The sequence below is a fragment of the Phoca vitulina genome, unplaced genomic scaffold, assembly GCF_004348235.1.
Source record: "Phoca vitulina isolate PV1807 unplaced genomic scaffold, GSC_HSeal_1.0 scaffold1, whole genome shotgun sequence".
Classification (NCBI taxonomy): Eukaryota; Metazoa; Chordata; class Mammalia; order Carnivora; family Phocidae; genus Phoca; species Phoca vitulina.
This window is the reverse complement of record NW_022589704.1, coordinates 92,205,918-92,226,220: the sequence shown is the minus strand read 5'-3', so window position 1 is coordinate 92,226,220 and position 20,303 is coordinate 92,205,918. Positions and strand designations below refer to the sequence as shown.

The window sequence follows — 20,303 nt, the reverse complement described above, 5'->3', positions numbered from 1 at the left end:
TATACATAAATATTTTAGGACCCTCTACCAATGTTTTTATCAAGTGTGATAATTTTGCCTGTTTGTGCTTTGTTCTACTTCTTAAGGATATATCATGTCTGATATCCCCTTACATCCCATTAATCCATTTTCAAAGAACTAAAGCAACTTCATGGTTATTTAAGAAACTATGACTAAAAAGAGGAAGGAAAAAAATGACCATGCAGGTTGTACATCTTTTTTTTTTTTTTAAATAAATGCCAATTGTACATTTATTAATTCAAAAAAAGACTGTTGTGCTTTACCTTGATTTAGAAGCTTATACCCTCAAAACCCTCCTGTAGATACTGAAGATAGTTGTCACATATTTAGAACGTGTTGGGTTCTTTAAAAATACTTCACTTCTTTGTTTCCAAAATACAAGAAAAGGAAGGTTTTGAAAATAAATTATTTATTGTCAATGAAGAATATATACAAATTCGTTTCCTTTGAAATTTGTTCAAGTGTCAGGAACATGGGGTTCAAAATTTGTGATTTTTATTTAAAATTTAACTACATGGTTAGAAGATAACTGTATATTCTATAAAGTAGATACACTTTAGTAATAAAATAATGGACTTTCTAGCAAGAAGCTGAAATATAATCAAAATATTTTATTAAGAATTTTTGCCTGGAGAACATTTTTAAGTGTTAACCTTTGGCTTTTACATGGTTGTTGACAAGGCTGAAGAGTTATGGCACACTTTGGAAGAAATGAATGAAATTTTTTTTAAATAGCAATTTTAAAAGTTATATTGTACAAGTCAGAGTAAACAGTACACCTGTACAAGGTGGAGCAGTGGATATTGTAACGTTTTTTGAAAATTCATTTCTTTATTCCGCTATCCAAAATGTTGCATCATCTTAGCCTCATGCAATTAATCCAAGGATATTGAGAAAATGAGAAGGGTCAGGCATTCATAAGACTGTTAATACGGAAAAAGTACATACTTTTTGAGAAAAAGTGTAATGTGATCTTAGGTCTTATTCAGTACATTTTAACCTGATCTGAAAAATATTAGAGGGAAAATTCTTACAGTGCTACATAAATATGCCTAGTGAAAATTCATATGAGAAAAAATATCAAGATTGTATGTTGTATATTAATACATATATTATTGATCAGAGATAATAATTTTTGTGTTTATATAAAGTTCAAAAAGCTGAGTTTATAGCATGTGAAAAATGAATAAGGTATTTATGCCAGAGTTCAGTATTCCACTTACTAGGTTCTTTCTCAGTTTCTCTTGGATACAATAAATTTTTTCTTTTCAGATAATAACCCATTATTATTCTCTCTGAGCAAAAGATATTCCTTTTAGTAAAAAGTTGTCTTCTTCCAAGCCTTGAGTTAACTAAATTGCACCTGAACGGGAATTAGAAAATGAACTATTTCTCATGAAATGTGGTAGTATCTAATTCTTGGCAGTAGAGACACTTTCCAACTAATAATGCCTGCTTCAGAATGTGGTTTTTGAGGAATTAATTTGGAATAAAACTCATTATTCAAAAGATTGAGAGGCAATTAAAAGAGAAATGTCACTTGTGTCTGATGAGAGCTTATGAGAGGGAAGTGACCTCAATAACAGATTTCAATGACAGAGTGAAGAGTAAAGGAGTTACAGCTTCCTATGGAGATGTTGCTATCCTTCCAGTTATTTATAGTTAGAAGAGTTCATTTAAAAGGACTACTGAGTTTAAAATATGTCTCATTTATTTGCTACTAAAAACAAGGCCTCAGTACCAACTGAAAGCAAGGCCTCAATGTATGAAGCCTACTGGATTTTTAAATACATTTCATCTTGATAAAATAATTTAGTATCTGTAATTAAAATGTAGGGCTTTGGGAAGGGAATTTAGCAATGAAATTTGATAATGGAAGTTCCTTTTAGTGAAGGTCTGAATGTGAAATCTTTCCTTCCAACCTGGATTCCATAGATTATTCTTGAGTAGGAGTAGAATTTATAAGTCAGGAAAACTTCTGTAATATTCTACTTCTGAAACATAGTTCTGGGATTCATTTTTAAATATCTGTTTTACATTTAGGAATAGAATAAGGAAAATAGATTAGAAAACGAGTCATAATGAGAAAAATGACTTACCAGTTGATGAATATATGAAGTTGTTTAATATATGAAGTTTAGTAAGCAAGATAAAGGAAGGGCATAAAGCAAGTATTCATCATTCTAATAAAAATTGCCATGCAGAGCTTTTGCCCTGTATTCTAAGCACAAATTTGAACTGAAGTAGAATGGGAAGCAGAAGTAAAAGGAGATAAAAATAGCAGTCACCAACCCTATAGGAAAAAATACATATATATATATATACACACACACACACACACACACACACACATATATATATATATATGATTTGAAATTCTGCCAAATATTATTTCAAAAAAATTATGTGGGGGGGAAAAAAGGTTAATAAAATTCTTGTGGTTGCAAGTTCAACTCCTGAAATTTATATCCCCTTAGATGTTGACTTATTAGACCTATTTCCACCACAGCTATCGCCCAGAAAAGTGAAGTAATTATCTGATCAGAGTTTTTCATCACTAAAGAATAGTATCATTTAGTCTATAAATAGATCATACCTCTAGCATTAGTAGAACTGGTCTGGAAGTGATTCTACCTTTATAACTTTGCCTGAATAAACAGAGCAATGTGATTTGATTTTTTTTTTTTTTTTTTTTTTTTTTTTTTTTTTTTTTTTTTTTTTTGCCTTTTTAGGCTATGTGAATTCATTTCCAACAATTTCTTTGGATTCTGAAATTATATGTAATGACACTATTTTTGAAATGGAATGTAGAATTCCTTCTCCTTTTCAGTTTTATAGAATGTGATCACTTCACAGTTAAATATTACATATCCAGAAGGAAAACAATCTTGTTTGAAACCTTTCTAAAACTTTGTGGTGATTGAAGGAGGAACAGTAATGTGTAAATCATAAATTAAAAATAATCAGTTGTGTGGATTTGGTTTTAGAAAGTTTTACTTACATTTTTATATGTTAAGAGAATGGAGGAGTATGAGATTATAATGGATACTCAAAAAATTATTTTTTAAGTGTTGACTTGTCACTCGTTCGTATTGTCATAATTGATGATAATTATTTCTTTTGTTTGGCTGTGGCTTCTCCAGTACAAAAATAGGTTAAGAAGATCTTGCTCCTGACTCTCTAGGGGTTTCACAAGTAGATATCTTCAGAGTAATGTGGAAAATACTTACATTCTCTGAAGTAATTTTGAGGATATGTTTCAATTGATATATTCAACTCAAAACATTAATTTTAACATTTTCTGTCTGGACTTAGATAAAAATAAAAATATTAAGTTGTATTCCAGTTTGAAGAATCTAATTGGATAACATAAAAACTGTGTCCCTTTCCTCCTATACAGTTTTGTGTTACTCAAGAAATAAAATGTATGGTATTAACTAAATTGCTTTATATTTTCATTTATAACTGATTTTGCCTTCCAACAGGAGAAAATTCAGATCCAGTTAACGCAATCATTTGAAAAAGAGGAGAAGCCCTCAAAAGATGAAGCAGAAAAAGAAAAAGCCAGTGATAAGTTGCCCAGAAAAATGTTATCAAGAGGTTTGCGATTTATTTCTGTGTTTTCAAACAAAATTTTCATTTTAATATCAATAATTCCATCCTTTACCCCCAGAAAAATTAAAAATAGTATATCTGTAGTAAAAATGCTAACAGAACAGACTGAAGGGATGATAAAATATTTGTTCATCTGGGCAAAATGGCAACACAAATCTGAACATCAGTAAGATGCTTCAGCCAAAAAACTGCAACATACGCCAGAATCACTGAGGCAGGTAACTGTCTTGACCTCTTATTGGTCTCTCATAATGGAATACTGGAATCACTATAATTTGAATACTTGATTCCGCTAAAAATACTACTACTCTTTAATTCTTTGTGATACAACGATCTGATGCCAAAATATTCAGTATCCAGTAAGAATATTCTTGGAAACCCAGAATGTTTATCTTTCATAATCAGTTTCAAGGAACTCCACCATCATCTAGCATTGCAAGTCAATAAAAATGCTTCTTTGATTTATAAACCCAGTTACATTGGCCAGTATTATAAACAGCGAAAGTATATTACATTTAGGGGGAAGAACTTAAATATGCAAAACTATGCATGAGTAGTCTGAAAAACTATTTTGAAAGCAAGCCTTTGGTGATAGACTTGATCAAATCTAATTAAATACTCTTTCAGAACTAGAATTCCTACCTAACTCCAAATTATTGCCTCTACATATATTCATAACTGAACTAAGCTGTCTTAATTTGCACTAATTGTAGATGATTTAACTCATTCTAATTTTTCACTCAAGGAGGCATTTTTAATCATGAGAATTGTCATGTGTATATAAAAGGGTCTTTAAAGAATTTAGAGTAAATTAAACTGGCACATGTGAGAAAAAATTTTAAGAACATGAATGTACATGCAGTTATATAAATCAATGTCATGTTTATTATATGGGAATAGAAAGCTTGTGGTCATCTGAGTTCATCATAAATTCCCTTTTCCTAATTTGTCAGTTTTTTTCCCATGTGGGGCATCTCATTTAAGATTATGCATCATGTGTGAAAGGGAAAGGGATTTGTTTTCAAACAGCTTTATACTGGGTTTTTGTGTTGTTGTTTTTTAGATTCCAGTCAAGAATACACTGATTCAACTGGCATAGATCTACATGAATTTTTAGTAAATACATTAAAAAACAATCCCAGGTAAAAATTAAATTTATAAGGTTTACATTGCTTAGAGTACCATAATTTTGCTATGTTTGTTTTCATTACTGAGTTAGAATATTAGAATAAGATTGCAGTGTTTGAAGAACACCAGAAACATTTTAGTTTCTTAGGGCTAAGATGTTGTTGGTCTACTATATGAACATGTATAAATAGTTCTTTGCATTATTCATGTCCCATGATATAAAAATAACTGATCCTTTTTGTAGGAATTTTTGGAAATACAGAATCACCAAGATATTTTGGCTCTTAATTGAGGTAGAGAGGTAATCATGAATCATGGAAAAGAAAAAGAAAAAACTTCCCTCGTAATAATACTCTCAACCACATAAGAACTTGGTGTATTCATTTATATGAGTTTTTGAACTTAGCTAAATGCAGAATTTTTGTTCCTTCTCAGGTATTAACCTTCAACCCATAGATTTTTAAGGTCCTTATGTGGGTCACTGTGAAACCCTTTGTATTGCCAGGGTACTAATGAATAGACTCTAACTTTCTGGTAGGTCATTGACCCCTTTGTGGCATTCTCCCCACAAAAAGGCTTATCTACAAAATACACGTCCATGGGGTAGAAGACTCCAAGGTTGAGAATCCCTCTTCTAGATGTTAGCTTCCCAGAGTGATAGTTTTTTAACATACACTAAAATGAAAGTAAAACAGTTTCTTTGGGTATATGCACATGGAAGAAAACAGGAATAATTCTCTTTAGTCTCACTGAGGCTTATGTCATGCTTCAAGATAATCTTTTTTTCATTCAGGATTTATTGTAGTCAGTATCATCTGGGTTTTCTATTTTACATTTAACATAAACGCCAAAAAGAGAACCACCAAAATGAAAAGTGGTCTCCTTGTAAAAAGGGCTGAAGGAGTATACAGTATGGAGTGAGGAAGAAGATAAGACAAGTCTACATAACTTTTTCAGTTCAAGTTTATTCCTCAGTGGTCCCAAAAGAACAATTAATTCATTAGTTCATTGAACAAGCATTTACTGAGCACCTGTCATGTTCCAAGCATTGTGCTAAAAAATAGTAGATATAAAGATAAAGAAGATATAATCTCTACCCTAAAGTATTCACCATTTCTGAGCTAGAAAAAAAGACATGATATATAATTGAAATAGAATTGAGGTGTGGGGAGCCTGGTTCTGCCGCTCTGACTGCTTGTGTACTCTCTCTCTCTCTGTCAAATAAATACAGAAAATTTTTTTAAAAAACAAAATAGAATTGATGTTGTTCAAGAAGTTTTTGGAGTTCTATAAAAATCCAGGGAGGAGGCCTCAACCTCGTTTTGAAAGGATATGGGAAGACTTCACTGAAAATATATGCCTGAGCTGAGCCTTGAATTCACAGTGCTTTAAGTAGAAGCTCTCCGTATAGAGAAGCATGAGAAAAGCATTCTAGATAGATACACACGCATTGACAAGATACAGTAGTGTGTGAGTAGTATACTTCCTTTCTTACACACTACTGTGCGGGACTGTACATTCTGGCTCCAGCAGGGAGGCGTATGGCAGGTGATTCTAGAAAGTGATGGGGAAGGTGTTGGTGAGGTATGAAGACAGCCCATTTCCATTTGTCCTTGACCTAAGATTGTACCAACATTATGGGGTGGTGAGTCCCAGTGAGTGTGGAGTGCTACTGGGAAGCCAAGGATGCTAAAAAAGATCTTTAAGACAGTAATGAACAGTGAAAAATAGTCTTCTTTGAAATGTCAGTAGTGTACCATTTAAGTACTGAGTTTGACATGCTAAGTTGAAGAATAATTAATGGATTTTGTATAGGGTAATGCCGTATAATCAGATGTGCATTTTAGAAAGATTACTTTGGCAGTGAGGGACCAATACCACAAACAAGGAGTGTGGCTAGGAGACCATAGGGAAGAATAGAGAAAGATACTTAGGAAGTACCATGGTAGTGGTGTGATATGGTAGAACAGAATAGCTACTAGGTTTCTGGCTAGGCTGACAGCCCCATTAACTGCGAAAGTGGGTAAGGAGCAGGCCTGAATGGAATAGGGCATGTTCTGTTATAAATAAGTATAGTTTGAGGTGCCTGATGAAAAATCAGGAGATGAGATCTGTCCAAAATTAAAAAGCTCTGGTTTTCAAGTAAATGGGCCTGACTCAAGTAATAGATTCGGGAGTCACTAGTAGAGATGGAGCTTGAGGAGGATGTGTTTGCCCTGAGAGATGGATTAAATGAGAAGGATAAAATTCTGTGGAAAGACAGCATAAACAAGGTAGATGAGAAAGGAAGAGACTTAAGTCTTAAAAGCAGAACAATCATGAGAACATTTGTCTTAGTTAGCTGGGGCAGGGAGTGGCGGCCTGGGTGACTCAGTCAGTTAAGCATCTGACTCTTGATTTCTGTTCAGGTCATGATCTCAAGGTCATGAGGTCGAGCCCCTCGTCAGACTCCACCCTGGTTTTGAAGCCTGCTTGAGATTCTATCTCTTTCTCCCTCTCCTGCTGTCGTTCCCTGCTCCCCCCACCCACCCCACCCTCTTTTTCTGTCTCAAGAAAAATGAAGTTAGCCAGGGGGTCAGAAGCCAGGAGCTGTTTCATGAAAGATAAAATAACACAGGGACTTGAAAATAGAAGTACCAAAATCAGCCTACTAGGTTGAGAAATTAGGAAATTGCTGGCTATTTTAATAAATTGTTCCATTTGGGGTGGGATGGTGGAAACCAGAACTCAGTGGGTTGAGGAATAAGGGGGAAGGTAGAAAACACGTAGCTAATTTCCATGAAACAAAATAGGATGCTAGAAAGGCAGAATTTTTCTTTGCTCTGAACCTGTAGGAGAGACCTTGGTAAGGACAACAATTAGAAGTCTATTTTTATACATCCCAAAATATCTTTCTATTGTAAGTTCTCTGTTTTCTTCTACAAATGCAAAATTTATAAAGTTATCTGCATATATATTTTTAAGTGTACAATTTAATGGTTTTATTATACCCGCAGATATATGTAGCCATCACTACAGTCAATTTTAGAATTTTTTCATCATTCCAAAAACAAACCCTGTATTCTTTAGCTATCATCTTCCTATGCTCTGAGCTCTAATCTACTTTATATCTCTATAGATTTTCCTGTTTTGGATATCTCATAGGAATGAAATCATGTGTATGTGGTCTTTTGTGGACTGGCTTCATTCACGTAGCATAATATTTTCAGGTTTCCTCCATGTTGTAGCATGTATCAGTACTTTATTTTTTTTCTGTGTATGCATTTATATTTGGATAAACATAAGTGAATAATTCATGTAATGGCTAGTGTATAAGTTATTACTAATGTCAGTGTGGTTTAGAAAGTTGTAGCAAATGTTAAATTTTTGTGAGAAATAAAATTTGCTTAATTAATGACTCAGTGTTCTCTCAATGAAACACACAATTAATTGCCAGATATACATGGTACAAAAGTAGTAGTAAGTATGACAGGTTTCCAGTAAAACTTTCAAGATTCAATATTGCTCAGAGAGTTCTGCTAGATTTTAAGCAGATTTATTTTTAGTAATATAAAAATTCAATGTTTCATTTCAAAATTTTTCTTCTGATCATAAAATTTTTATCTTATTCTTAGCCAAATAAATAAACTTAGCTCCAAATGTAAAATAATTTATCAGTAATTCTTACTGCAAAAAGTATTTGCAGAGGCTATGTTAACTAGTCATTGCTGAATTAGAACCTAAGAACCTAAAATTGACTTTGATAGAAATTATACTCAGTGACATGATCTTCTACCTATTTTTGTATTGATTTTATACCATTTTGTGTAAATTCCATGTGTAGTAAAGAAATATGGATAATACAGGCAACTGTGTTACATAACTAATGGAGGGGAGAAACTTTTGGATTAATCCTGAGAATGGGTATTTTAAAAGTAATTTGGTTTGCTCTGGGGAATGTCATATAATAGTTCTGTTTTAATTTCTAAAATTGCTTTTATTGGAAGTAATGTTTATTTTATTTATTTGCTGTAAATGTTTGGCCAGGCTCATATGGAATATTGGGAAAGGGGGTGGTCAGATAGAGGCATTATTGTTTTCTGGGTTTTTTTTATTTGCCACTGATATTACCAGCTGTGTACAGTTTCTCTAAAGTTATTTCTGGTATAATGGCTAGAACACTGATAACTAAAAGATTTTTGCCCCTTCATTTTAACTTTAGGTAATAGCTTATTGATTGGTTTGATTGAGATCCCTGTTCTTCTTATTTTTAAAATAATAGCATACAGGGGCGCCTGGGTGGCTGTCATTAAGCGTCTGCCTTCGGCTCAGGTCATGATCCCAGGGTCCTGGGATCGAGCCCTGCATCGGGCTCCCTGCTCCGCGGGAAGCCTGTTTCTCCCTCTCCCTCTCCCCCTGCTTGTGATCCTGCTCTCACTGTGTCTCTCTCTGTCAAATAAATAAAATCTTTAAAAAAATAAAATAAAATAAAATAATAGACAGCATACATTGGTTCCCTTTAAAAGAGTGTACAATAATTTCAATAAGTATGCCCACTTTTAGGTTCATGTGCTAAAAACCTTATGCCTTGGGAAAAGTAATTTGTGCACCTGTTAGTTTGAGTCCTGTATGCAGTGCTTCTCTAAAGGGTTATTAATTTTTTAACTTACAGTCATTACCAAAATATCTAACCTTTATTACATATTACAGGAAGCATATACTAAGCTGTAGTGGATAAAAGGCAGGAAGTGTAAATCTTAAGAATTTAGGAAGATTACCGGCCTTATTTTTCTAATAAGTTATACTTCTTAGTAACTAAGAGTTTAGTAAACTAAGCAGGGAGGCTTAGTTTAAATAGTATGTGGTCCAGATAATGATAAAAAATCCTCTGCAAGACATCCAAACGGCCAACAGACATTTGAAAAAGTGCTCAACATCACTCAGCATCAGGGAAATACAACTCAAAACCTCAGTGAGATACCACCTCACACCAGTCAGAATGGCTAAAATGAACAAGTCAAGAAACAGCAGTTGTTGGCGAGGATGTGGAGAAAGGGGGACCCTCCTGCAGTGTTGGTGGGAATGCAAGCTGGTGCAGCCACTCTGGAAAACAGTATGGAGGTTCCTCAAAAAGTTGAAAATAGAGCTACCCTATGACCCAGCAATTGCACTACTGGGTATTTACCCCAAAGATACAAATGTAGTGATCCGAAGGGGCACATGCACCCCAATGTTTGTAGAAGCAATGTCCACAATAGCCAAACTATGGAAAGAGCCTAGATGTCCATCAACAGATGAATGGATAAATAAGATGTGGTATATATAGACACACACACACACACACACACACACACACACACACACACAATGGAATATTATGCAGCCATCAAAAAAATGAAATCTTGCCATTTGCAACGACATGGTTGGAACTAGAGGGTATTATGCTAAGCGAAATAAGTCAATCAGAGAGAGAAGTTTCATATGATCTCACTAATAGGAGGAATTTGAGAAACAAGACAGAGGATGATAGGGGAAGGGAGGGAAAAATGAAACAAGACGAAACCAGAGAGGGAGACAAACCATAAGAGACTCTTAATCTCAGGAAAAACTGAGGGTTGCTGGAGTGGAGGGGGGTGGGAGAGATGGGGTGGCTGGGTGATGGACACTGGGGAGGCTATGTACTATGGTGTGCGCTATGAATTATGTAAGACTGATGAATCACAGACCTGTACCCCTGAAACAAATAATACGTTACATGTTAATAAAAAAAAAAATCCTCTGCAATCCATAGATCTACATGTGAAAGAAAAAAAGAAGCCTGAATTTTTATCAGTAGCTAGTAGAATTGTTAGAATTTTTTCTTTCATGGAGACAACAGAAATTTCTTTTCAGTAGCAATATATTCACTGAAGAACATTTCACAGATCTTTTGCCCGCTGTTCAAAAACAGAAAACAATTTTTTTTCTATCTTGTATGATACAAGTATTCCTAACCTGGCTTCCCTCCCCCCCTCCACCACTCCCATTTGCATGGTAAATGTTTTTCCATCCCTTCACTTTCAATCTGCATGTGTCTCTAGGTCTGAAATTTGTAGATAGCATATAGATGGATCATCTTTTTTTAATCCATTCATTCACCCTATATCTTTTGATTGAAGCATTTAGTCCATTTAAAGTAATTATTGGTAAGTGTGTACTTATAGCCATTTTGTTACTTGTTTTCTGGTTGTTTTATAGTTCTCTGTTCTTTTCTTTTCTTCTCTTGGCTCTCTTCCCTTGTGGTCTGATGAGTTTCTTCAGTGTTATGCTTGGATTCCTTTCTCTTTTTATGTGTGCATCTATTGCAGGTTTTTGATTTGTGGTTACTGTTATGTTCGTATATAACATACATATAGCAGTCTATATGAAGTTGATGGTCGCTTAAGTTTTAACTACGTTAAAAGCACAAAATTTTTACTTCCCTCCCCCATGTTTTATATATATATGATATCACATTTTACATCCTTTTATTTTGTGTACCCCTTGCCTGATTTTTATAGATATAATTTATTTTACCACTTGTGTGTTTTAACCTCCATATTGGCTTTATTAGTGATTAATCTACTACCTTTATTATAGGTTTGCACTTACCTGTGAAACAGAAGACCAACTTGAAAGTACTATTTCATGAATGCTTAATGAATTGCCTGCCTCAGATTCCTTTTTTTTTTTTTTAACAATAAGTATATAAAATACATCAGGAAAGTTAGAATTATTTCATCTCAATACACATTGTATTCAAAAGGTTAAATGAAAAGAGGGTCTTATAGTTACATAAATTAGTCCTTTTGTGGGGGGGAGCCATCTGAAGTAAACCTTCCCAACCGCCCCAAAAAACTTCGGGGAAAAAATATTAAAAGACTTATGAGTGAAATAATTTGATTAATAGATTCCATGCGGATACATTTGTTGAGCTCCTCTATATAGTCCAAATAAGTATACAATGACAATTGTGATAAATGCTTTTAAAGAAAAGTGTGAAAGAGATTCTAAGAAAGAATATAGAAAGTTGTTCTAGGCAAAGGAAACAGCATGTTCAAGTAACCAGAGACAGGAAGAAGCTTGGCAAGTACAGAGATAAGCCAAAATGGTAAGAGTTTTGTGATTAAGGGGCAGAAGATGAGGCTGAAGAGGTAGATAAATGTAGGCCCCATTACAGCTACTTATTTTTAACCTAAGAGCAGTGGGAAGCCTATGATAAATATTTAACCAAGGCAATAACATGTGGTCACATGTGTGTTTTTAGAAGATCGTTATGGATGTTCCAGGTAGAATAGATAAGGAGGGAACAAGGGAAGACACAGAGAAACAACAGACGACGGTTTTAGTAGTCAAGCCAGAGATCCTGCTTGCTTGGATCCAGGGTAGCAGCAGTGAGAAAAAGAAGAAAAATAGAAGGCAGATAAAATTTGCAGTAGTAATTAACTGCATAGGAGGATTAGAAAAAGGATTATAGCAGGCTACAGATGCTTCTAGTACAGTATGCTGGGTGAAAGAAAGTGCCACTTACTGAGACGAGGAATACTAAAGGTGAACCAGGCTTGGGGCAGAATTGAATGTTGCTAGAATTTGTGTTAAAGTGTAATCTGGTTTTCAGCTTTGGGTTTAAAGTCACCAGGTAGGCATGTTTTTCTCTTGAGTTTTCAACTAATGTATGAATATATATATGTGTATATATATATATATATATATATATATCAAATATTACTCGGTTTTTATGAGACTTCTTTGCAACTAGAGGGAGGGTCAAACTCAGGGCTGATGTATAGTATAGACTTTCAGGCAGCTTAAGCAGGAGCACCACATCCTCTGTCCTATTAGAGTTAGAGGATTCTACTCTGTATTGTTTATTTGAGAGGGAAACATTAAACTTCGGCCTAGTTTTCTTGATCTCTAAAAATTCAGGGACAGAACTGAATGATCTCTAAAGCTACTTCTAGTTTGAAGATTCTCAGAGTGTTTGTTTGTTTCACATGCACATGAAATTCCCAGTGAGCACAAAAACACTCATTTGAGCCATGTCCTTGGTATGTGAGCAAGGTGGTCCTTTGGGGAGTAGTGATACCGTTAGTATTCGTTAGAGCATATGTGCGTTAAATAGGACCCTAGTGGTCTAAAGGAGCACATGCAGGTTCTCCCTAGAGTCCTTATTTATTTTTCATATTGGAAGCCTTGAGTTCATTTTTATTTTTATGGCAAAGATTTCCAAAGTCTTAAAAATGTATGATGCAAGTTTACAGAATGATTTGAAAAGGCTTCTCCTTCTGAGTTAGAATTAGTAATGTAATTCATACTTCTCTGCTATAATTCCATCTGTATACTAGAATTAGATTCCCACAGGAGTATTCCTGTTATTACTGGCATTGCATGTTCTTTAGAGTACTGTTTCTATAGAGTTCAGGATAACAAAGTCATGAGCCTAACTAAAGATGTCTGTTCCTGCTATTTCTCAGCTTTATTAAGGAAGTAAAGACTAATATGCTCTTATTATCCATGTATCTACAGAACAGACTCCAACATAGTGATACTTAGCAGATCAAAATATATCTGTTTTAAGAATGGCCACATGTTGGTAATTGTTGAAGTTGGGTAAAGGCTACATTAAAATTCATTACACGGTTCTCCGTACATTTGTGTATGTGTGAAATTTTCCATAATAAAAAATTAAAAAAAGTAATCTCTTATTTTTTTCTAAACATTACTTTTTTAGAAATCATGTATATATTCTGGCATCAAGTTTGTGATATTCCTCAAAAATGCAGTTTTTAGGGAAAAATTTAGCCATAATAATTCAGTATTTATGATTATTTCAGTGTTAAGTTTTATATATGAGTCTTCATATTTTGTTTCAGGGACAGAATGATGCTGTTGAAATTGGAACAAGAAATTTTAGATTTCATTGGTAATAATGAGTAAGTCCTGACATTTAACAAGAAAACAAATTGTCATCATAGTTCTCCTTGACTTACTAAATTAGTTTTTCTTCTACTTCTAGGTCTCCACGTAAAAAATTTCCCCCAATGACATCTTACCATAGGATGCTATTACACAGAGTAGCTGCTTACTTTGGATTAGACCACAATGTTGATCAGAGTGGGAAGTCTGTCATAGTAAACAAAACTAGTAATACAAGAATGTAAGTATCAACAAATGTAGGCATTTGTTAAGTACGTATGTGACCATACTTTATCTTTCTACAGCACCTTTCATCCAAGGTTTTCCACGTTTTAGCAGCCTAATTAAGCGTTATGACAACCTTATGTAATAGGGCCAAAAAATACATAAAATGTATTTTAGCACACTAGATACAAAATGAACCAGTCTAGACTAAAATAAGGCAAATCGATAAGGACTGGTTTAAAAGCGCAAAAACAAAAAAACTTGAGAAGTCCTATCAGTTATGTTTGAAAACCATTCACTTGGATTTTTTAGTTAATGTAATTTAGGTAGCTGTGGCCAACTTTAAGCAAATTTGGGGTTTTTTGCTTGGTTTTTTAATTCAAGTTAATACAGTGTAAAAAAAATTTTTTTAAGGCAGATTTTGACACCCTCACATTGAATTAATCTCCCATCATTTTACCATCCTTTCAACCTCTAGTTTTGCTTCTTTATCCCACAAATCTCAAGAAGGTGGGAATGTTGATTAATACAGTATTATCCATAATGTTGTATCCCCCTTCTGAGCTATATATAATTGACTGACGTAAAGTTTTTAAGGAGTTAAGAGGAGCCATTTGCTTTAAAAAGTGATAGCCTTATAGTGTTGCTGAATTATATCATCAGTGTTGGTATTTGGAAGCAAAAGGCCCAATGCAGAGGTACCTAAAATTTTAACATGTACACAGCACCTCTTCTGCCTATTTGTAAAACTAATCCTAAAACACCTAGTTGATTTCAGCTAATATTTATACTTTGGTGGTAATCTGCTTATCGGGAGCATTTTCTGTATCAATTTCATATGTGGCAGCAGTGGGTCTGTGGTAATGAGCAGCAGTCAGCTTCAGACGACATAGATAATGCTAAAATTAATTATTTTTCTGCTTTTCTTGAAGCTACGTTTCTCTTAGGGTCTTATCTATGAACTATTCAATTTGCATGGTTGTATTTAATTCACTTACATCCCTTCTGTTATAATGGCCTTTACTCTTACAGCTGCCATATTGTTTACTGGAACAAAGTTGGTTTTCTTCCATTTCATATGGTGTTTTGTCAACTAAATATATAACAGTGGTGGAACCTAGTATTTTTAAATTTTTGTTCCTACAATTAAAATTAGTGAAGATAGATGTCTTTGAAAAGTATCTTGTCTTTCTTTAGAGATTATATTTTACCTACTGCAAATGTGAATCTGATTTAATATTCCTCTACTTGTCCCTTACTCTTAAAAATATCCTCATCAATTAGTCTTTGCCCAATTCGTTATATCATAGCTCAAGTAACCATAAGATTTGAGCTGAACTGAAGGTGAATAGAACTCTAATTCATTTAGCCAATACCTTTCAACATTACTCAGAGCTGCTGGATACCCAACCACATGTACATTAGCAGGCATTTTGTCTAACATTTCGACTGATGACTCTAAGGTTTTCGATACAGTGTAACCTCAGTTATTTGAATGCTATGAATGGTGTCAGAAAGCTTTAGGATTCTCTTTATCAAAGTCATCAAAAGTTGAGCTAAACACAGATGTTCATGATGTACTTAAAGAAGAATGGATCAGTAGTGTAATTATAACTAGACATTCAGATCATTGAAGTTACACTGTATTCTTATTTTATATCTTCTGAAATATGAAGAAGGTTGTAAATCAGAAAACCTTAGAGATCTGCTCCACATTGAATAAATGCAAACTTACCTTTTCCTCATAGGCAAATTACCCGCTCCAGCCTTGAACCAGTGGTGTTGTGGATGTCAACAACCCAGTGTCCACTGGGGTGTCTCAATGGAGCGGGAAGTTGGCGATTGCAGGGCAGTAATATCAGGCATCTATAAAAGAAAGAGGTAAGACAGTCTTAAGGTTAGCTGAAATGCCTGCCAATGCTATTTGGTGTGGGAATCCAGCTGCTTTAGAAAAGTTACCAGGCCTTAGGTCAAACATTATAGTTGACTTTGGAATAAGAATCTCTCACCCAAGTATAGACTCCTTCAAGAAGAAAATATGACTTTGAACAGCTACAAAAATAGTTGATAAAAGTAAGCAGGGTAATCATGTGACAGAAATAACATACTGCCATCTTCAGAACTAAATAGATAATCTTTCAAACTCCTACTAAAGAAAGCAGTCTTTTCTTCCTCGTTTTGGTCATGAAATTGTTTTTACTCTTTTTATTGTTCTTCCTAGTTATGTACATAGCTCTGTGTGGAGATCTGCTCTTGTTTCGCTTATCTGAGTATATTTTAAAGTAGAGATTTCTTCAGCTTACTTAGATAATTCTTATTTTTAAATCTCCTTTTGCATAATTTGACAGGATGTAGAAACAGTACTTTAAAAATTCACTAGGTTAAAACAAATATTCAGAAGAGTTACTTGAATATTATATATACTATATATATATATATATGGTCATGTTTGCTGAAGATATCATTACTTAGGTTTATTTGGTTTAGGAATTTACTTGGAATATTCACAATACATTATGTCCCTATATAATACATATTTAAACTATATGTAAAAATCTACTCGGGTTCGGTTAGACTTCCTTTGTGCCTCTAAATATATTTTTATGTATCATGTATTTCAAAAGAATAATTCCAATTTTATAATAAGATGTTATTAAGTCACAAGAGTATTAAATAAATTAATTTGTTGAAGCTGACAATATATTTTAGAAAGTGAAGTTTTACATAATTTTAGTTTTCCACAGAACATAACCTTATGTCTGTCTTCTGGATCTCATTAGAACTTGAAACATTTCTGTAGAGGAAAGACCATTCAGCCATTGTTACGATTTCATAATTATTCCTTAAGGTCCAAAACTTTAATGAAGTTTTAACCTCCAAAAAAAGAACTATTTTTTAACCTGTTCCAAGTAATATAAAACAAAGATGTACCCTACTGTAATTAAGAATTCTTGGTAACTTGGTAGCATTTTGAATGAGCCTCCTAGGTTTTAGGTAATTCAAACACAAAATATTTTATTACTTTAAATTATGTCACACCAAACCAGGTACTGTAAGAATGTAACATAAGATGAAGTATTATATACTTTTTTCTTTCTCCTGGAATTTTTTCTTAGATTTAGAGGAGGAAATGCAAAAAGGATAAATAGACTTTGAGTCTGACGTACCAGCAGTCCAACTTAGCCATGCGCTTGCCCTTGACCCTGGACAGTTGCTTAAGCCATTTGACCCTTAGGTTTTTTTAGTATTATTTATAATAATAACAAACTTCTGTTGAGTATTTCCTGTTTTAAGTGCTGTTCATCTATTAATTCATTTCCTTTTCAGAGCAAGCCTATGAAGTGAGTATACTATAATTCAGTTTATAAATGAGGAAACTAGGGAACAGAAAGGTTAAGTAACTTGTGCACATCCTGAAGCAACTAAAGTGGTAAAGCTGAATATTTGAACCCAAGCAGTCTGATTCCAGAGCCCACAGTGTATTTTTCATAATGGCCTTTCAATCGTAACATAAGGTGGTTAATATTTTCTCATAAGATTATTATCAAGAGTGAATGAGATAACACAAGTATTAATTATTAGTGGCACTAGCGAGTGGGAATTTTTTATTGCTTTGATTACATAAAATATTATATTTAACTTTACTGTAAATAATGTGTACTATCTCTTCTTTTCCCGTGGGGTTTTTTTAGACCTGATCAGAAATTCAATGAACATATTAAGGATGATAAAGGTGAAGATTTTCAGAAACGATATATCCTCAAGAGAGATAACTCCAGCTTTGACAAAGATGATAATCAGGTAATCTGTGACAGTTGCAGCTTTTTTCTAGGTCAGGACTTATACCAGTAGATCATTTTCCCAAGAATTAATTGTCCTTGTTTCTTTAGATGAGAATACGTTTGAAAGACGACAGAAGAAGCAAATCTATAGAAGAAAGGGAAGAAGAGTACCAGAGAGCTAGAGACCGAATATTTTCCCAAGATGTATGTACTGACTTAGATTTAGATCTCACTGTTAGGATATATACTAATTGCATTATAGGAATTCATTCCTTCTATCATCTATTGATCATTTATTTGTAACCATATTTGTTATGTATAAAGTCACTTATTAGAAATATTGAGATCTCTCTTGTTCATATTAATAATTTAATAGCTTATAAAATGCTACATTGCAGCAGTTAGATAAATATTTCAAATGTTGCGTGCAGATAGACTACAGGAGCAGTATATCAGACTGAGTATATAGTTTGTGTAATTTTTTTTCTTCCAGACCTCTCACAGACTTGAGATCTTAAGAGCATTGGTCATAGTCTACAAAATCATGTACTCTAAATTCTTCTCGGTAGTAGACTTTTCTCGATAAGTAACTTGTTTCTTCTTTTAAAATAAAACTAATTAGGGGCAACTGGGTAGCTTCGTCAATTAAGAGTCAGTCTCTTGATCTAGGCTCAGGTCTTGATCTCAGGGTTGTGAGTTCAAGCCCCGCGTTGGCTCTACACTGGGTGTGGCACCTACTTTTAAAAAAACAAATAAGTAAATAAAACTAATTAATTTTTAGATTATATTTGTTTTCTACTTTTAAGTGATTATATGAAAAATCTTTCAAGTGGCTAATTATTTTATACATGTATGTGAGAAGAGATTCAGTTTGGTTTTACCTGTGTCTATTAAGTACCCATTCTGTACAGTACTAGGTATTATTCAAGGACATATGAATGCATGTAATTTGTGTTAACACTGCCAGAGATAAAAATTTCCTCAATATTAAAAAAAAAAAGAGTAACATTAAAATCTATCAGTTAATATTCATACAAACCTTATTGAACACCAATAGTATGTGGTGTGCGTACTCAACAAATCTCAACGACAAAGTTGAGATTTTAGCCCAGGTCTGCTGCACTCAGAGCCTAAACTAGATGTATTTCTCTCTCTAGTTTATAAAGTCTCTACGCCAGTAAATAGCCAGGTAATGACAATATGTGTATGATTTGTGCAGAGACATGACGGTAAAATAAAGGACACAGCTGAGAAGCACCACAAACCAGAACTGAGGCGTGAGGGGGAGAGTTAGCTTCCAAGAGGAGACCTAAAGGAACCCTCTAAGTAGAGGGTCAGTATTTGCAGAGGCCCAGAGATAAAGGAGAACTTGACAGATAAGGAATTAAAAGATTCAGAGAAGCTGGACTATAGCCTAGGTGACAGAGGAAGTGAGGAAAGTTTAGATTAGAGAAATAAGCAGGAAGCAGATGACTTGACCATGAAAGCTGGTTAAGGTGGTTGGGCTTTTAGTTAGAGCAGGAGTCAGCAAACTTTTTCTGTAAAGGGCCAGATAATTAGTATTTTAGGCTTTTAGAGCCATGCAGTCTTTATTGCAATAACTCACATCTGCCTTTTTAATGTGAAAGCAGACCTAGAAAATACATAAATGAATGGGCATGGCTGTGTGCCAGTAAAACTTTTATTTGCAAAAACAGGTGGCTGACCAGTTTGCTGACCCCTGTGCTAGAACATGAGGGAGCTATTAAGGAGGGAAGAGGCGTGATCAGATTAACATTTTAGAGAGACTGCTGTGCCTTCTGTTGTTTAAACTGGATGAAAGGGGCAAAAACTGGTAGCGGAAAACTAGTTAGAAGACTGTCGTAATAATAGAAGGAAAAATGGTGGTTGCCTGAGCTAGGTTACTAGCATTAGAAGAGTGGCTCTGATCTGCATTGAGGTAGAGCTGCTTGTTCATTGCTACAGCCGCGGCCGAAGCACAGGTGATCAAACTACTTGTTGAGTGAATGAGGTAGAATCTACATATTGGTGTATACCTTCCATATATAATCATGAAAATGAGTTCACTTGTTTGGAAGAGAATATTTGAATTTCAAATTAATCTGTACCACAAAAATGAATGGCTTCAAGATGTGTATCTGTTAAAAGAATGCATGTGTCTCTAAGCCAGAAATAATTTCATTATTATTTATTTTGCATCCTAATCACCATTTTGGATTTTGTGGGCAGGGTGGGTGATACTTTTTAAATATTATTACATATGATTTTGATTGTCATCATTGGTTTACAGATGCATGATGTATTTGACAAAAGCTCAACTTTTTATATCTATTCTTTCTTTCTAGTCCCTGTGTTCCCAAGAGAATTATATTATTGACAAAAGGTGAGGGAATTTATAACGTTCGTTTGTTAACTATCTGACTGATGCTAATAAAAATTAAAATGTCTTATTAAAATGCCAACAGAATCCAAGACGAGGATGCTAATAGTACCCAGCAGAGGCGTCAGATATTTAGGTATTGGAAGCATGTTTTCATGCTATATTGAAAAATCAAAGCATTTTCTTCTCTATTCTTTCCCCTTTTGTTCCTATTAGCTTCTTAAAGTTGTATTTCTAAA

At 34.0% G+C, this 20,303-nt stretch overlaps 1 protein-coding gene across 11 annotated transcripts in view; it reads left to right on the top strand.

The window, feature by feature from the left end:
* The window catches only part of R3HDM1 (R3H domain containing 1), a 197,596-nt gene that overhangs the window by 85,193 nt on the left and 92,100 nt on the right, over window positions 1-20,303 (top strand). For 7 of the 11 annotated variants that reach the window (XM_032411256.1, XM_032411309.1, XM_032411285.1 and 4 more), the window contains 8 exons: window positions 3,507-3,621; window positions 4,700-4,778; window positions 13,635-13,694; window positions 13,778-13,918; window positions 17,595-17,703; window positions 17,793-17,888; window positions 20,030-20,067; window positions 20,150-20,200. In XM_032411256.1, coding sequence (XP_032267147.1) covers window positions 3,507-3,621; window positions 4,700-4,778; window positions 13,635-13,694; window positions 13,778-13,918; window positions 17,595-17,703; window positions 17,793-17,888; window positions 20,030-20,067; window positions 20,150-20,200 — 689 coding nt within the window. Of the gene's footprint in view, window positions 1-3,506; window positions 3,622-4,699; window positions 4,779-13,634; window positions 13,695-13,777; window positions 13,919-15,650; window positions 15,784-17,594; window positions 17,704-17,792; window positions 17,889-20,029; window positions 20,068-20,149; window positions 20,201-20,303 lie in introns of those variants that run through there. The other 4 variants (XM_032411326.1, XM_032411301.1, XM_032411335.1 and 1 more) reach the window with 4 other exon arrangements.